This window comes from Caretta caretta, chromosome 1 (genome assembly GCF_965140235.1).
Source record: "Caretta caretta isolate rCarCar2 chromosome 1, rCarCar1.hap1, whole genome shotgun sequence".
NCBI classification, from domain to species: Eukaryota; Metazoa; Chordata; order Testudines; family Cheloniidae; genus Caretta; species Caretta caretta.
Window position 1 is genome coordinate 299,717,259 of NC_134206.1, and position 17,994 is coordinate 299,735,252.

Sequence of the window (17,994 nt, forward strand, 5' to 3'; positions counted from 1 at the left end):
CTCAGTATCCTTTAGGGGTCCCCCAGCAAAGCAGGGACTAGAAATGCCTGATATTTCTAAAGTAAAAAAGCAAGCAGGAAAAGTCAAATTTTAAAAATGCCCAACTTTCAAAGCCCTTTTTATAAACCATAAAGAATAAACAAAGAGCACAGCCCAATTTAAAACACCTCTTTACAGGTCACCCTTCAGTCCTTATTTTAATAAACATCTTTCATTTATTTCCTCACTGACATGCAGTTACATTGGGAAGCCCCCTTTTCAGCTGATATCCTCAGTTTTGGTTTGCTGGTCCTTTGGAGGCACAACATAGAGCAGCAAATAATTCTCATTTTTATTTCATACCACCCGTTTTTGGTGAAATATTTAAAATAACAACCTCTGCCAGATTCATAAGTCAGCTCTGGCTCAAGATAGCGCTATGATCTATTTGTGTCTTCCATGTTTGGTTTCTGTAGAGTATAGCTTGTAAGCTCTCTTGGGGACTGGCCATGACATATTTGTTTGTAAAGCACCAAACACAGACAGTGCTTGAAAAGTAACTAAAATTAATACAGGTTGAACCTCTCTAGTCTGGCACCCTCGGGACCTGACTGGTGCCGAACTAGAGAATTTGCCGAACCACGGGAGGTCAATATGTAGCGAGTGGGTTTCTTTTTATTTTTATCTTGCTGAGGTGAATAAACGGAACAACGCTTGCAATGCCACCTAGCCAAGGCTTACTGGCTCTCTTCATAACAAAGTGTTAGTGTTGTTACACAATTTTACTGTCTTGGCACAAGGAAACAAGTAGATAAAGCATAAAAAACATAAAATAAAATCATGCCAGACCACAAATGTTGCCGGACCAGAAAGTGCTGGACTAGAGATGTTCAACCTTTACTAGTAACAGGTCAGGGAAGACAGCAAAAATGTGGGCTTGCTCCTATGTGTTCTTACTCAGGTAAAACTCCCCTTCTGACTTCTGCATGAATAAGAAATGCAGGATCAGGTCCATTTAACATAATTTATAATGGAATAAAGACAGAAGGAAACTTGTCTAATCTATAGCTATCATAATGAATTGTGCCCTGTGTCCTTGAAATTTTCATATATCCTTCAAAAATCATGTATGTGGAAATAATTCATTCTGTAATCAAGCGAACAATTAAAATCAAAGAACTCTTGATAATTTTTCTTAAAGATAAGCAATAATTTATTCCTCTTTGATCTTCACAATTATCACATATTAGCTAGCTACATGACCAATGCCACTACATACCATGGGAGAATTGCCCACTTACACTTTACTTGGACAAATACAATTGCAATTTACAGGTTAAATGTACTGTACAATAGGTTGTTGGAAAAAGGTCATTCTTAGCTGTACAACAAGATGTAGCACATGACTTATTAACAGATGCAATATAAGACGTAAAAGTTTAACTGCTTGTTATGCCAGTAAGTAAGGATACCATATAAAGCATTTTGTTTTGGTATTGTATTGTTACTAAAGTAGAAAAAAGAAAACTAGAGAAATAAATCCAGATCTTAACTTACAATACATACATTAGGATAAGAAATTAATTGTCTCCTTCACTTTTTTATTTTCTTTTTCCTTTTTTATAGAAATGAATATTATGAATATATTGCAGAGTAAAGAAAGATTGCCAGCTAAAGAAGGTACCATTATGTGAAAAACAACTGAAAAATTATCAAGTAATTTTGCTTACAAAAAAGGTCAAACTATAAACAGTCACAAAATATATAAAAATGCCACCTTGAACGAGGCAATCGTACTCTACCTAAACTGGTAGTATACTCTTTGAAATAGACGTGTTCATACAGTAGTAACCGATAAAAAGGCATTGTGCACTCTTGTCCCATCTGGAGACTTAGCACCGTGTGTCATCAGTTCTTGGATTGTCATCCAGCTGTCCAAGATTTTCTTGTTTCTTTTTTTCATCATCTTTTTGTGACTAAGTTCAAGAATGTTAATTTCTTTTTTGCCCTCGCTGCCGCTCTGTGGACTTTCCTTAAGACACTCTAACCTGCTCCGCATCATGAACTCTCGCCGCCGCCTCTGCTCCTTGGCTCGCACCAAATGCTGCTTCCGCTCCTCTTTGCTCCAGTAACGACCCATCTTCATTTCGCTCATTGTATCATCATCTGTCGTCATCCCACTGCGCTCCTCTTTAATCTTTAAGGCACGTTCCTTCAGGATTCTGTCTCGCACTGGTCTCTTAGTAATATACCTTGTTCCATCACTCCTTATTTTCACTTTCCATTCCATTTTGGGCTCTGAACACTTCTGTGAATCTTTGCACATGCTCACTAGACTGAGCTGACTTTGGGCATACTCCACTGCAGATTTCTGTTGGATCAGCTGCATATAACTTTGATAATGCTTTGCATGAGCAGGTATATTCCCATACCTGTATGAAGAGCTATGATACGGAGACAGGTAAGGAATGTGCTCAGTACTTTGCTTCTCCTGCTCTGTGAATTTACTACTTTCTGCAATGGTTTCCTTCTCTTCAACAGTGCTGTTTTGCTCAGTGGTTTTGGTTTTGGATGGGGTTACCTCCCTCCCACTCTGTCCAGTACACAACTGATTAGCTACAATTGTGCTTCTCAGGTTTTTCCTGTTGGTGATGCTGATCATTCTCTGGAGCGAGCTATCAGGGGACTGCTCCACAGTCAGTGGAGTGCTCCTGCAGCTTTCTGCTGTGTTGTAAGCACTGGAGCTGTCTTTGTCAGATTTCTCTGGGTGCTCTATGATGTCATCCAGTTTACCTCTTTGTACATCTATGCTGGTGTTATAATTCCTGAATCCTCCATCATGTAATGCCCAAATGTCTCCATACTGATCCTTCACTTTTTGAAGCCTATGAGCCTGCATTATAGTCTGACACTCAAGCTCAATATTTCTCAGTTCCTCATTGAGTAACTGTAGCTCATGCTCCACCCCATCTTGCTCCCTTCTGTTACACTGTATCGTACTGCTCGAGTAATACAGATCATACTCTCCATGGTTTCTAATCTTGCACTTAAGCTCCAGCAGCTGCCGAAACCTTTCACACTCCTCATCTTGGTTTCCAATGAAATCAGATTCAATGTATTCCCCAGACACAAAGCTTTCATTGCACTGGAGTTCAATGCTTCCTAACGTATCCTGGCTCTGCCCCAGCTCCCGGGTGCTCTGCAGGGTCGTTTTGTTCTGCTCATCGGGTGCATTCTCCTGCTCTGAGCTCTCATCATTACGTAGACTCTCATCTGTAGGCCCCACTCCACTGTCCTTCTCATGGTTATTGGATGACGAGGTTGCAGTGTCCGTTGTGCCGTCCTCCTCCTCATGCTTTTTTGGCTAAGAAAATAAGTGAACCAAAATTAATAGAAAATACAGACCATATTAAATTAAAATATTTTTTCAGTCTTGTCCTTCTTAAACAGCTAATTTAATCTATAAGAATGAATGAAAATGATGAATAAATCCCATTTCTACTACAGCTGGCTGGAAAATGGAGATCCCTTTTCATGAAAGATTTAACATTTTGGAAAAAAAATTCAGCCTGATTCAGCATGAAAAGCCAAAAACATGAATTTTTTCACAGAAAGGGATTTCCACTTTTCAGCTTGCTGACTGTTTATCTGGAAGGCTCTTGCATTTCACGTTCTCCCTGCAGTTGGAAATTGATAAAAGCCTTCCCAGCGAGCAGCTGGAGAGCTGTCATTTCACTTTTCCTGATGGCAAATCAAAATTTCTCAGCAAAACCCATCATTTTCTGTCAGAAAATCATTGCAGAGGAAAATTCCTACATGCTTATGGCTTTTACATATTCCTGAGCATCATGCTGTAGGCTGCACAGAACACACTAAGCTCCTCCAGGAGCGAGCAAACAAGTGGATGAAATACAGCACACCTGGGTCACTGAAACGTTGCCCAGAGTCAGGAAATAAATATCCCTCTTCCCAGCAAAGCCAACACTGTGTGGTGCTGAAAGAAAATGAGCACCAGGTGGAGTGCAGCTTTTGGCTCTGGATTATGGCCACAACTGTTGGAGCTGAATTCTTCTCAAACCTGGAGCAAGCAGCAATGTCTACATAACATCAAAAAGTACATGAGGCAGACCACCTAAGCCGTGAGCAGTGCAATGTAGCATGGCAGTAGGAGGCCTATTTGCAGGAGGACACTGGGGCTGGGATACCAGCGATCTTTGTGCACACTGCCCTGGCACAGCTGAAGACAACACAGTGGTTAGCCCGTTCTTGCCTAGCCCCTTCTACCTCTCCCATCACCTGCTTTCAGCATTATGTCAATGGAAGACTGATAGCTGAACTCTAGGACTTGTTCAGGTAACTTGAACAGACTTTCCCCTAACCTATCCTTTGGAAGGCTTTTTGTTTCCTAGTTAAAACCTACTTTCCACAATACTAACCCATAGCCTTTCACCGTTAAGAGTAGAACAACACTGAGTGCCTGCCATGGACATAACATCAAGCCTTTTTGCAGTTGCTTTTGAATTCGTGCCCTGCTCATTGTACCTAACCTATTTATTGTGTGCTTTAATGCAAAGAGCATTAGATACCTCAACGCTGAAGAGGTGCAGGCTTTTTTCATTTTCTAACTGGGTATGCTATTTCTCTTATACCGCTATCATCCAAAGTGCAATCTATATAGCATGCTCACTGTATGCCTAAGTGCACCCAGCACCAGCCAAATGTGTTTTCTCCTTTAGGAGGTGTAATTACACAATTAAACATAATGGTTAGTAATAGTAAAGTGAGAAAGAGGTACAGTGCACCAATGAGAGGAAGCAGAATGGAAGAGGTCGCTCTCACAATAATTGCTGTTTTTCTTCTACCTTGATAGATAGTGGAAGATATGAAAAATAATTAAATGCACCCTACACACACTGCATCATTTCTGCTTCAGGATCATGAACCCCTCAACTTGTCTCTTTTGTTCAGTTGTTAGTAAAAAATGGTGGAAATTGGTGGCCCAATAAAAAATAGAAATAAACAAATAGATAGATAAATAAATGTAAAGTGTGGTAGAGTATATTCAATTCAGAATGAAACCCATGATCAATAGAAAGCAGTATTCACAACAGGGTTGTCAAAGTCTCTGAGGAGATGACATCTCTATCCATAGTAATTTTAGTCGTTCTTTCTCACTAGCAGTGAAGACTTAAAGAAACAGTTATCCTTCATACTGGCATTGTATATTTAACACACAAATATACGGATGCTCAAACACCATATATGTGATGGTGAAATACATGCATCATCATGTGACAGCCTCATCTGCAGTCTGCCAACTGGTTCATCTGCATCAAAAAATATTTCCTTCTTTCTTGCTCACCACCCACACTAATTGTGGAATCCTCCCACCAGAATTTAATTGGTTTGAGGGGTAGGACAGAAGATATTCAGTCCTGGAGAGCTGACAAATTTAAGTCTACTATTTCATGACCCTTCATGGTCAGGATCTCTTGGAAGGTCCCAGAGTGCTGGAACTTAAAATTGCAATATTATTATGAACAGAGAAGTGTTTCAATGTAAATTTAGAGATTTCTAAAATTTAAAAATATGTTTTTCTTTCTGTCAGAGGTCTTTACAGTTACACTAATAGCAACTAAGGAATCCTGGCTTTACAGGAAGAAGGGACAGGAAAAATAGTACCAATAACATTTGAAATCACACTGAAGCACTTCTAAAATTGTTTTTACTGTAAGACATGAGAAATGCACACAGATTACATGCTGGCAGGCTGCACTGCTCTATTAAGACTTTGTTGACACTTCTTTGAGATGTAAGCAATGTTATCATTCCAAATGCATGCCAATATATTGTTTTTACTGCACCATCATGTATTCCTTGTTTATAATGTTCATTTAATATTTCTTTCTTTACTCATCTGATGCATTACTGTGACAGAAGACTTTTTAAGACTTGGTAAAATTTTCTAAAGTGGCTAAGTGATTTAGGATCCATTTTTGCAAGTGACTTAGACACTTAGAAGCCTAAATCCAGTGGGACTAAAGACCAGATTTTCAAAGGTCTTTAGGTGCTTAAACATGCAGATAAGTGCCTACTGGGATTTTCAAAAGGCACCTAGCTCCTATGGAAATCAATGGAAGTTGAAATCAATGGGAAACAGGTGTCTAACCTGCTTAAGCAGTTTTGAAAATCCCACTAGACACCTATCTTCTTCATTAGGTGGCTACATACTTTTGAAAATCAGGCCCCATGCCTCTAAGTTTTTGAATTAGTAGATCTCATCCTCTCCTACCTGGCTTTTATTCATTGATTGGAAAAGGAAGACAAACTTGTCCCCTTTTTCAACTTCCAATTCATTTCTCAACTGTGAATAAACTAGTTCAAATTAAGAAACAATCTCTTTACCCCTGCTAGCTAAATTGAATCCAAAGGTTATTAAGGTAAGAGCTTTTCTGAGCAAGAGAAACTGAAAATACTGACATTTGGCAAAATTTAAATACCAACATTTTCTCCATTGCGAAGAATGAAAATAATATAGATACTTAATGCAGTATCTGACATAACATATTTACACAGTACCACTGGGACTCAGGTTCTAAGCATCTAAGTCACTTTTGAAAATAGAACTTAGGCTGCTAAATCCCTTAGATGTTTTTGAAAATTCCACCCATCATCTATTGAAAATTCAAGATTCTGGTTTTTTAGAATGTTCAGGGTCAGTCTTCTTCCCAATTACTTCTGTTTGAAAGGCAAAAACGCTCTGTATGCTGCATTTATGCAAAAATAACTGCAGATGATTACAATCCCAACCTAGTAGTGTGTACAATCCATCAATAAGTGAACTTCTAAAGGTTCTATGTTTCAGCTTGGATAAGATTAATTCTTGCAAGAATGGCTAATCATGCTGGAATGCAGGCATGGTTCCCACTCTGATTTTACAACTCACGATACATTTGGAACATAAAACCCAGAGTGCTTATTTAAGTTTGAAAGCAATCAGATAAGAGAGATCCAGGGGATAGTAGGTGCTGCTGCTCCAAATCAGGAGAGTGAACTACCCGGTCACCCTACGAAGATGAAAGCGAGACTGACAGTGGTGTGAAGAGTTGCCCCTGATGGCTAAAGATGAGATACCCCAGCCTTGACTGGAATTGGTGGGATGACTAAAAGGTAAGGTCCATTTCCACTTTTTATTTTTTTTAAATATCCCAGGAGTTTATCAAAAATGTAAAAACAGGTGAAAATTAGTGTGAACAATTAACTTTGCAGTTCTCTGGGTAAATATGAGGGTTAATACTGGGGGGGCATGAGAAAAGTAGAAAAGTAAGAGTCTACTATTTATGAAACCATTATCTCTAATCCCCAATACAAAAAATTCAAGTTTTTTTAAAATAAAGAGTTTATTGTAGATGACTTGTGCAGATAGCTTGATGTAAGGGGTTTCAGTAGCACAGGGATGGGATAGGACAGGAGTGCTTGGCACTCATCGGCAGGTAAGGTTTGGGGGGGGGAGGAAGGACAGGAGGGGCCTGTTCTCCCAGGTGCAGCCTCCTGCTCCCTGGTGCCTGTCGCTGCAGCAGTTGGTGGGCTCAGCAGGCTCCCTGCCCATTTTGTTCCTCCACTGTGCAGCCGCAGCATCAACCAAGCACAGTTTCCCTTCCCTAGGCAGGCATGCTGTGCTGTCCAGCTGGGCGCCTGCAAGAGGGGAGCTGGGATTGCAATTTTAAGCAAGAAAAAATCTGGGTGGAAACTGGAAAATCCAAATATTGGATTTTTCGAAACCTGGGAATTTTTCAGGGGAAAAAAAAAGGAAAACGATGGGTTCTACTTCAATCACAAACTAGAGGGGATTCTTAAAATAGGTCTGTTCTGTAAACATCTAGTCTGACATCCTGCATCACACTAGCCATAGAGCTTCCTCAAAATAATTCCTGTTTGAACTAGAGCACATATTTTGGAAAAACATCCAATATTGATTCCAAGATGTCCAGTGATGGAAAACCCACCATGATCCTTGGTATATTGTTCCAATGTTTAATTACTCTCACTATTAAAAAATTATTTCCAGTCTGAATTTGTCTAGCTTCAACTTCCAGCCACTGGATTGTGTTATACTTTTGCTTCCTAGATTGAAGAGTCCATAATCAAATATTTGTTCTCCAGGTAGGTACTTCTAGACTGTCATCTTGTAATATACATAGTACTATATAGTAAAAGTACACTCTATAAGGTAGTAATTTACATAGCAATATAAATACCATATCTTGTACAATATGTCTGTATTGTCTTTATCACAATGGGACCCTGTCCTTGCTATGGCCTTGACAGGTGACTCTGATATAATTCATAAATAAAAGTGACAATACACAAGACCTTGTATGTAAAAGGGCTTGTAATATTGTGCTGAGAGCTCACAGAAAATGCAGAACCGGTGCTTTACTCCTCTCACATTCTGCTAAAATTTTACCCTCTCATATACGGCCAACACATTTATTTCTAAAATGTTTTCTTATTGAGAATGTATTGCAGTTCAGCGCATCCTCATGACAAAAGCCTTTGATTCAATTTTTTGACTTAGCATTTCATTCTCTCTTAATAGAAAAATACACCTAGCAAAATTTCCAATGATTCATTTAGTGTCAGTCCTACCTGCTCCACCTCATTGGCTGTGTACTGCATTACTTCATTATGCTGTTCTTCCAACATTTCCAAGTTTAACTCCTCTAAGAATTCATTCCTTTCATCATCAAGCCATCCCTCCTCCAGCTGCAAAAGAATACATTAATACATTGCATTATGTTAGCAGGGATGCATACTAAAATAGGGTAAACCCAAATGGCAACGCTTGACTAGTTCTTTTTATCATAATGATTCTCTTCAGAATACCAGGCTCCTATAGTTCACCTCTCCAAAAAGAAGAAAAAGATGATTAAAAACAAAACAAAACCCAAAACAAAACGGGGGCTCTTAGGACTTTTATCCTTTCTTGAAACAGTATGACTGATTTTCTCTCCTAATGAAGGAGATTGCACAGCACAGAGCATTATTTCCTTTTGAAATGTATGAAAGGCATACCACATAATCCTGGAGCTGTCCTGTTCATTACCTCCAAGAGCCCCAATGTTAAAAGAACTGCAATGATACGAATAGGACCATGAGATAATCGGGCTCTTTCCTTACGACCGCAGGGTTGTGTCCCAGTGCCTGAACCTCAACAGCACCCTCACTCTGGGTTTCTATCATATGTCTCTTATTGCTCTTCCACGTGAATGAAATAACAAACAAAAAGGGGGTGTCAGAGTAACAGCCTTGTTAGTCTGTCTTCACAAAAAGAAAAGGAGTACTTGTGGCACCTTAGAGACTAACCAATTTATTTGAGCATAAGCTTTCGTGAGCTACAGCTCACTTCATCGGATGCATACTGTGGAAACTGCAGAAGACATTATATACACAGAGACCATCGAAAGGGGGTGGGAGCACTGACTGATACAATGACTAAACTTTTTTGTTCTTTGACTGACTTTTTTTTTTAAATTGAAACATTATTTTCATAGTCATTGAAGAGGGTATTATAAAAAGAGGAAAATGGAGGTCATTACTTCAGTCAAGTTAATGAGATGTGGCTGTACACACATACACAGTATTATGTGCATGTGTGTGTTAACAGTAAGTCTCCATTTGTGTTTCTGTTCCCTTTCCAGATTGCATGCTGGGGTAAAAAAAGGAAAAATACTATCACTAGAAGGGGAATGAAGTAGTGTTGCATGCCTGCCAATGGCAGTGTTTTAGGGGCAGAAACAGGCAACAGAGAAGGAAGGTGAATGAGCTGGGGAAGGGCAGAAATTTAAATATTAATACAACTAATCTAGAGTATGAGAAAAAATCCAATTACCTGTAAAATATTATGGACATCACAGAAGCTAGAAACAGTGTAATTGTGTGCAACAATGCAACATGGAACTAAGTTCTTTTGTGTTGTAAGCAGGGACAACTCTACTGAAGCCAATGGACCTTTGGCCCATAGATACTAATTGGTTAAAACAACAAGCAAGCAAACAAAAAATCCCTCCACAAACCAGGCAAACATTAGACAGGTATAAAATGTTGATGGAGATTCTGTGGCACTTTTTACTATATTATGGTATCTACTTAGAACATCAATGTTGAAGTTTCATTCATGGTTTTTCAAATGCTTTTATCTGTTATGTATAGTCAGCCGTTTGACCTTATAAAGAATATAGACTCCCAAGTTTCACAGCACAAGCAAACCACTAACTACCTGGGATTAGGAAGAAATTTCCCCTATGGGCAGATCATTCTGCAATTGCCCTTCAGAGGATTTTTAAACCTTCCTTGCAAACATCTGGTGCTGGCCACCGTTGCGGACAGGATACTGCAGTACATGGAGCACTGGACTGGTCTGATCCAATATGGCAATTCTTACGGTTCTTAAAAACATAAATATACTCCCCAGTGCACATGTGCACTCATGCATGTACATGTGTGCACATAGACATTTGTTTCACATGGTTATTTGTGTGTGTTTCTTGTATGCTCAGTTTTTAATATTAACTGAGTAATAATCAATATTGACTAGTCAGAGAAGCTTGTCTTGTTAGTTATTGGATGTGCCGAGCAGTCAGTCCTTGAAATACTAGCATTAGAGTTCTTTCTAAAAGATTAGGACTTGATCCTGCCCTTTTTTCTCCGGTGAGTGTTTGCCTTAGTGAGGGCTTGTCTACACATGAAACCATTCCAGTTATACCAGTATAATTATAATTATACTGGTATAGTTAAACCGATACATTATACCAGTATAAACCCCCCTTGTAGACACTCTTATTTGGGAATAAGAATGGCTATTTTCAAATTTGCTTAAACCCCTTCCAATGTGACATAAGCTAAACTGAAAACTGGCCCTCATATATTGGAATTAGAGTGTCCACATGAGGAGTTATATCAGTATAACTAGATCAGTTTAAACTCACATCTTGGCTTGTACTAGTATAACATTTCTATGAAGACAAGTTCTGAGGAAGGCGGGATCAGGTCTTTTGTTGGGTTTCTACAACTGGGACTGGCAGGTGGATCCTGTGCCTGCGAGAGCCCCACTGAAATGAAATTTAAAAAAAAATTAGATAGAATCCTCACACAAATCTTTTAAAAGCTTCTGAAGGGTCTCTAGACCAAGAAGGGATATAACCTAGCTCAGGGATTGGCAACCTTGGGCACACGACCCATCAGGGAAATCTGCTGGTGGGCCAGGAGAGTTTGTTTACCTGCAGCGTCCGCAGGTTCGGCCAATCGCAGCTCCCACTGGCCACGGTTAGATGTTCCAGGCCAATAGGGGCTGCGGGATGTGCTGGCCACCGTTTCCCACAGCCCCCATTGGCCTGGAATGGCAAACCGCAGCCAGTGGGAGCTGCGATCGGCCGAACCTGTGGACAGCTGCTGGTAAACAAACTGCCCTGGCCCGCCAGTGGATTGCCCTGACAGGCTGCGTGCCAAAGGTTGCTGATCCCTGATCTAACTATTTAAATCTGAGGTGAATAGTTTTACTCTGCCTTAGTATATAGCCAGTTTTTTAGGAGCTGTTTAGAATGGCTAAGGACATAAAGGAAATATATGCTGAAATGTGATCTTGAGTAACTTCCAGATTCACGCTGGGATTCCGGGTGACACTGAATTACATTTATTCAATTTAATGTGTAGAGAATATGTAGTCACCATGTCTGAAAATATCAGATCAATAATATGAGAGACAAATGGTAACATAACCAACTTTGCTTGGACTGCTGACAGATGGAGAGAAGAGTGACAATGTAATGTCCTTTTCTGCTTTGTGGTGGGATATAAAAGGAAGCAGAAATAATCCTTTTCCCCCCTCTCCTTTACCTGGATGATTAGCCTGACATCTCCCACTGCAAAGATATAAAAATTTTCTTTGCAAGGCATCAGTTTTGTTTAAAAGCCAGAAGTATAGTTTAAAACTGTGTGGCAAAAATATCTATTTCCTATTAAATAATTTGTACTTGATGAAAAATCTCATATGACCAGTTTCCCTTGAAAATGGTTAGGTAGGAGTAGATTTGCTGAATGGCATTGTAATGAAATGCTCATTATCAAGATCTAACTGGAGAGTTTACTGAAACATTGCTTAAAAAAATAATCCTGACCCAGAGTCCACTTCAATTCTGCCACAAGCAGGTGAAAACCATGGAAGAGTGTGAATTTAGTCCCAGAAATCAGTAAGAATCATCAACCAATAAACATGTCTTTTTGAAGTTCCACTTCACATTTAGTTAAGTATCACATTAGTACTAGATAATCAACTGTACTTTTTATTTACTTGCAAAGAATCTTTTAGCTAGTACAATGGTAAACAAACTCCTAGTAATATAATGTTATTTTTTTCCTGAGGCTACAGATTGGCAAAGATCTTTAATTATATTTTTCCCATTTTTTTTCATGAACCTCTGCAATCCGGTTTTTCAGTGTTCATTTCTTATGGATGACATTGACTGTACACTATAACCCAAGCTCCTGGCTCAATACATCTATTTATTCTAACCTGCATCTCTGGTCTTGCAACCAGCAATACAATTTTCTTGCATTCATCACTGGAAAGCAATGCCACCGCCTCCTCCCGATTCTGGACATCTTGGCCATTTATCTAGAAAACAAATGAAAGTGGCACATTAGTTTCCATTTCCACAAAGCAACACACAATAAAGGGCAAATATCAGCTCATTTGTGGGAAATGTATGGACAATGAAACTCACACAATGGGCTCATCTTCAGCTCCTCAGTGGTAAGTGCCTTCACTCAATTATGCGTTTACTGTAAGAGCTGTATTGATCGTTGAAGGATGGCGGACATCAGAGGAAGCAGTTATGTTCATAAATGTCCAACCTGCGCCCTAGCAACATACATCTAGCAACACAATTAACCAGCTCCTGACAGGTGACGTTCATCTTTCTCCGTTCAGAGTAATGGAAGTGTCACTCTGAGATAATAGTGCTGGTGGAAGCAAGACTGGTAATACTACAGCTGAAATCAGTCATACTGTATGCTTGTAGAGAGCCAATTAGAGGGCTACAGTATTCTCTCTCACCAGGCAATACCTATAGGCCACTGCTGATTGCTATTTCATTTAATCATTTTATATCTGTGTGTGCGACTTGTTGTCCAGAACCACACAAACCATCCCCATTTGGATAATCAAAATAAAAATGAATCATCTGTAAAAACCTGTTTTCTCTTCAACTTCTCTCTGCAATTCTGCCTTTATGTTAAAAACAATCAATCATACTAATAACTATACCTTAATGTATAGATTTTACAGGCCCATTCAACACTACCTAAAAACACTGCTTAAGAAAAATCAAGTTTCAAATACAAAGCATTTTTTCCCTAAAAATACCACACTTCCTTTGTTTGTTTCACAGCACAAGAAGTGGATTTTCCTCACTGTGCCAAACTGCATTGTCAAAAATATTTAATCCATCTGCAAAGTAATGGGGACAGGCTGGAGGGCAAAGGATTTTAATAGTTTTGTGGAATAAAAAGGTTTTCCCATATCCAGCCTGGTTAATCCATCTCCTTTTGCAGGGGTTCAGTTTCAAAGCTAGTAGTAGGAACTTCCTGGTGGAAAAGTAAAAAGCAAATCTGCATGTGCACAGCCTGAACACATTGCTTTGAAAAACCAGTTTTAGGTGAGAGTAAATAAAACCACAAATATACACCAACTGTTTGCTTGGTTATCACCAAAATCTTTGAGATACCTCCATGGAGAGATGTGGAGGGAGCTAAGTGTGGACTGCAAGAGAAATGATACCCCCTTCCTTGTACACAGCTGCCCCCATCAATATACAGATACAGGCATATACCAGATCCCTCAGCTATCGTAAATTGGCATAGCTCTGTGATACCAATGTCAGTTTATACCAGCTGAGGATTTGGCCCACACGGTCTCAGCATGTATCTTGAGCTGAGTGGCTCAAGACAGATCATTACATGCTAGAACCTGTAATAGCTGCAGGCTGCACTATCATAGCAAAGATAAAAGTGACTCCAATAAACCTCATTTGATCACCAATTAGTTGCCTATGTGGCCCTCATTATGCAAAGTTTGATGTCCACGGATGAAATCAAACAAGGACTAACGAAGATCTGTGGAACCTTCCTTGTAGTCTATTCCCTTTATTTTACAGTGCGTGCTGTGTGAGGTAAACAGACTATTCTCAGCTATTTAAGAAGACCATAAAGGAGACAGGAGTTGCTGTATGTCGTATGTTAGTATTTGAATTATCTTGGAAAAATGAGGAAAGCTGCTATAGTACTGTGAAAAAGATAAACCCAAGCATCCCCAACACTGCGTTCTCCAGACCTGAATGAACTCCCTGTGTAATGATATTGTCATCTTCCATTTCTCTGAGTTATCTCATCCATAAGAGTGGATGGAGGGTCAGTGTGCCTTCGGCTATGAAAGAAAACCCCACATAACTCACCTGATGTTAATCTTAATGATCAAACTTCTGGTTGTATATCAGCACTGACATTCAAGTGATGCTATTAGTCTACAAAAATGCAATAGAATTACCTACAGTCTTCTCTCACCTCTGGAGTCTTCACTCACAAGTGAATTGAGTTTGATGGTCTCAAACTAATATCTATTAGCTGTCTGCCTATACTGTGCCTGGCACTATAATTCACCCAGAAATGTTAAAAAGAAAAGAAAGTGGCATGGAAATGAAACTATCATCTACTTAAAATACATTAAAATGCCTTAAAGATGGGAGTCCACAGAGTTTTTGCCTTGTTGAAAAATCAACAATTCACTTCAAATGTACAGTTTTTATTTAGAAAAGAAAAAAGGGAAATTCCCCAACGTATGTTGTTCTTTGTTCTTAGAGGACTGATTGTAGACAGATGTAGAAGCTAGTTCATTTGCTTTTCAATTCCTAATCATATCTCTTCGTAATCTCACCAAACTAAAGAACTGTTGTCCTTTTGCAGTTGGATACAAACATTTTTTGTGGGCAGTTCTAGCACAATGAAATTTTTTTACATTCTGGACCACACAGAAAATAAAATAAGAGCTCCTATATGAGCCCTAACATCAAAATGTAACTACTTATTTCCTTTTTGAAATAAAGGCCACTTTTAGACAGCCAGCTTGTAGATCTTATTGTGTTCTGGAGATTAGTTTGATTCCCAAAGCCAATAGTGGGGTAAGAAATGTAGCTTTGGTTTTCAGCAAAGATATTTCCTCAGGAAATGGAAAGACTGGAGGGATGGAATCAGATTGATTTTGCAACATTCAGAAGACTCATGTGCCTAAATTAATGATTGGCAGTTAAAGAGCTGTTTGAGAAGAAGCAACTTGCCATTACCTGCAATTACCACTAGGGGCATTAGTAAAAAGAGGTCAAAGTACAAGGGAAGTTTCCTGGAAATGAAGGGAGGGAACTGAAAAACACCAGCATAACAAGAGGAATTCTGAACTTCTGATTTTGGTAGTAGCGATCCATGATTTCTCTAAAACTTCCTCTCTGTAAATCCAAACTGAAATCCACTGTCATTCTAGCTATTTTCCTCTTTTTACAGTTAAACTATCCTCTTTCCTGACCTAAATACATAGCCATAATTTGCCCTTTGATTGAGCTGGGAGGAGATAGATTTCATTCTAGCCTGTAAGACTCTCATTAAAGGGACACTCTCAGATTCAAAATCTTTAGTCCCAGGACGAAACCAGCTCCTTTCAGTGCTGAAAACTTGTAAGCAAGTCATTACCTACTCCTGACTTTGCCTTCCCCAAGGTTGGAGTTTAGTCTGTCTCCCAACACACCTGTTATTAACTGTCCCAGCCAGCAGTTCTGAGATCAAACAGTAGGTCTTAAATAAAAAGGTGAGGTTACACCACAATTTCGTAAAGTAGTCCAAACTAGCTATTGTGTAATGTCTGCTTGTTTAAAAGAAAGTGAAACACATTCCTTTTTGAATACCACTTTGGCTAACATTTCTTCTCATCCCAAACACACACAAATCAGTCAGTTCTCCCCTTAAGTACCCACTTGTGAATCACAGAATCATAGGACTGGAAGGGACCTCGAGAGGTCATCTACTCCAGTGCCTTGCACTCATGGCAGGACTAAATATTATCTAGACCTGTGGTTCTCAAAGCCGGTCCACCGCTTGTTCAGGAAAAGCCCCTTGCGGGCCTGACCGGTTTGTTTATCTGCCGCATCTGCAGGTTCGGCCAATCGTGGCTTCCACTGGCCGTAGTTCGCCACTGCAGGCCAATGGAGGCTGCGGGAAGTGGCGCGAGACAAGGGACATGCTGGCTGCCCTTCCTGCAGCCCCCATTGGCCTGGAGCGGCGAACCGCGGCCAGTGGGAGCTGTGATCGGCCGAACCTGTGGACGTGGCAGGTAAACAAACCGGTCCGGCCCGCCAGGGGCTTTCCCTGAACAAGCGGTGGACAGGTTTTGAGAACCACTGATCTAGACCATCCTTGACAGGTGTTTGTCTAACCTGATCTTAAAAATCGCCAATGATGGAGATTCCACAACCTCCCTAGGCAATTTGTACCAATGCTTAACCACTCTGACAGTTAGGAAGTTTTTCCTAATGTCCAACCTAAACCTCCCTTGCTGCAATTTAAGCCCACTACTTCTTGTCCTATCCTCAGAGGTTAAGGAGAACAATTTTTCTCCCTCCTCCTTGTAACAAACTTTTATGTACTTGAAAATTGTTATGTCCTTTCTCAGTCTTCTCTAGAATGGATGTCTTCAAACACACAGGGAGTGTTGTTCGTTTGCCCATCAAATATTATGTACCTAAACCTTCAGTTTGTCTAACAAAACACTTGTAGGCCAGCTGTTGGGCTACAGAGTGCTCTTACTACCCTGCCATGTTGGGCCAGCTCAGCTGAAATGTTTAGCTTGGTGGGGGCCCAAAGCTGAGGCTCTGCTCCTTCCCCAAACTCTTTGCCACTTGCTTGACAGGGAAGGGGAGACCTTTGCATAAATCCTCTGTGGTCCTCACACAGTGCTTCCATCTCTCATGATTTTATTGCAAGTCCCATGATATTTGGAGTATTTCTTAATGCCTCAACTCCTGGAGTTAGGTGAGAATGTCAGCTTTCATTAACAACTAGCATCAATTTCCCCCCTTCTGGTCACAGAAGAAAGCTTGAAAAACGTGAGCCCAAAGGCTCAAAACCCAGAAGGCAAATAAAAATCAACCAAAATGTATTATTTTTAAAATTTCTTGATTTTAAGGCTAATCTCATGATTCTGGGGTGAATGACTCATGATTTTTAAACACTTGGGATTGGCAATACTCTTCACAACATCTGTAAAATGTTATTTGGGCAAAAAAGATTGAGCAGAATCTATTTAAATAAGAGATACAAGATACCTTTTGATAGTACACAGGTACAAATACATCCAGACACAGTTACCTGTTATACTTACAGGTTTCAGAGTAGCCGCCATGTTAGTCTGTATCCGCAAAAAGAAAAGGAGTACTTGTGGCACCTTAGAGACTAACAAATTTATTTGAGCATAAGCTTTCGTGAGCTACAGAGCTTCCATACCCATAAATAACTATGAAGTGAGCTGTAGCTCATGAAAGCTTATGCTCAAATAAATTTGTTAGTCCCTAAAGTGCCACAAGTCCTGCTTTTCTTTCTGTTATACTTAGCCCTGGTCTACACTAGGATTTGAGGTTGAATTTAGCAGCGTTAAATCGATTTAACCCTGCACCCGTCCACACGACGAAGCCCTTTTTTTCAACTTAAAGGGCTTTTAAAATAGATTTCCTTACTGCATCCCTGACAAGGGAATTAGCACTGAAATCGGCCTTGCTGGGTTGAATCTGGGGTACTGTGGATGCAATTAGATGGTATTGGCCTCTGGGAGCTATCCCAGAGTGCTCCATTGTGACCGCTCTGGACAGCACTCTCAACTCAGATGCACTGGCCAGGTAGACAGGAAAAGGCCCGCGAACT

The 17,994-nt window shown here is 39.9% G+C and overlaps 1 protein-coding gene across 3 annotated transcripts in view; it reads right to left on the reverse strand.

The window, feature by feature from the left end:
* Window positions 1–1,168: 1,168 nt before the first annotated feature.
* PDZRN4 (PDZ domain containing ring finger 4) overlaps window positions 1,169–17,994 on the reverse strand; it is a 391,453-nt gene continuing 374,627 nt past the window's right edge. For all 3 annotated transcript variants that reach the window (XM_048836019.2, XM_075124416.1, XM_048836020.2), the window contains 3 exons: window positions 12,551–12,652; window positions 8,629–8,745; window positions 1,169–3,343 (listed from right to left, as the gene is read on the reverse strand). In XM_048836019.2, the coding sequence (XP_048691976.1) occupies window positions 1,817–3,343; window positions 8,629–8,745; window positions 12,551–12,652 (1,746 nt within the window). In that variant the 3' untranslated portion in view covers window positions 1,169–1,816. The remainder of the gene's footprint in view (window positions 3,344–8,628; window positions 8,746–12,550; window positions 12,653–17,994) is intronic.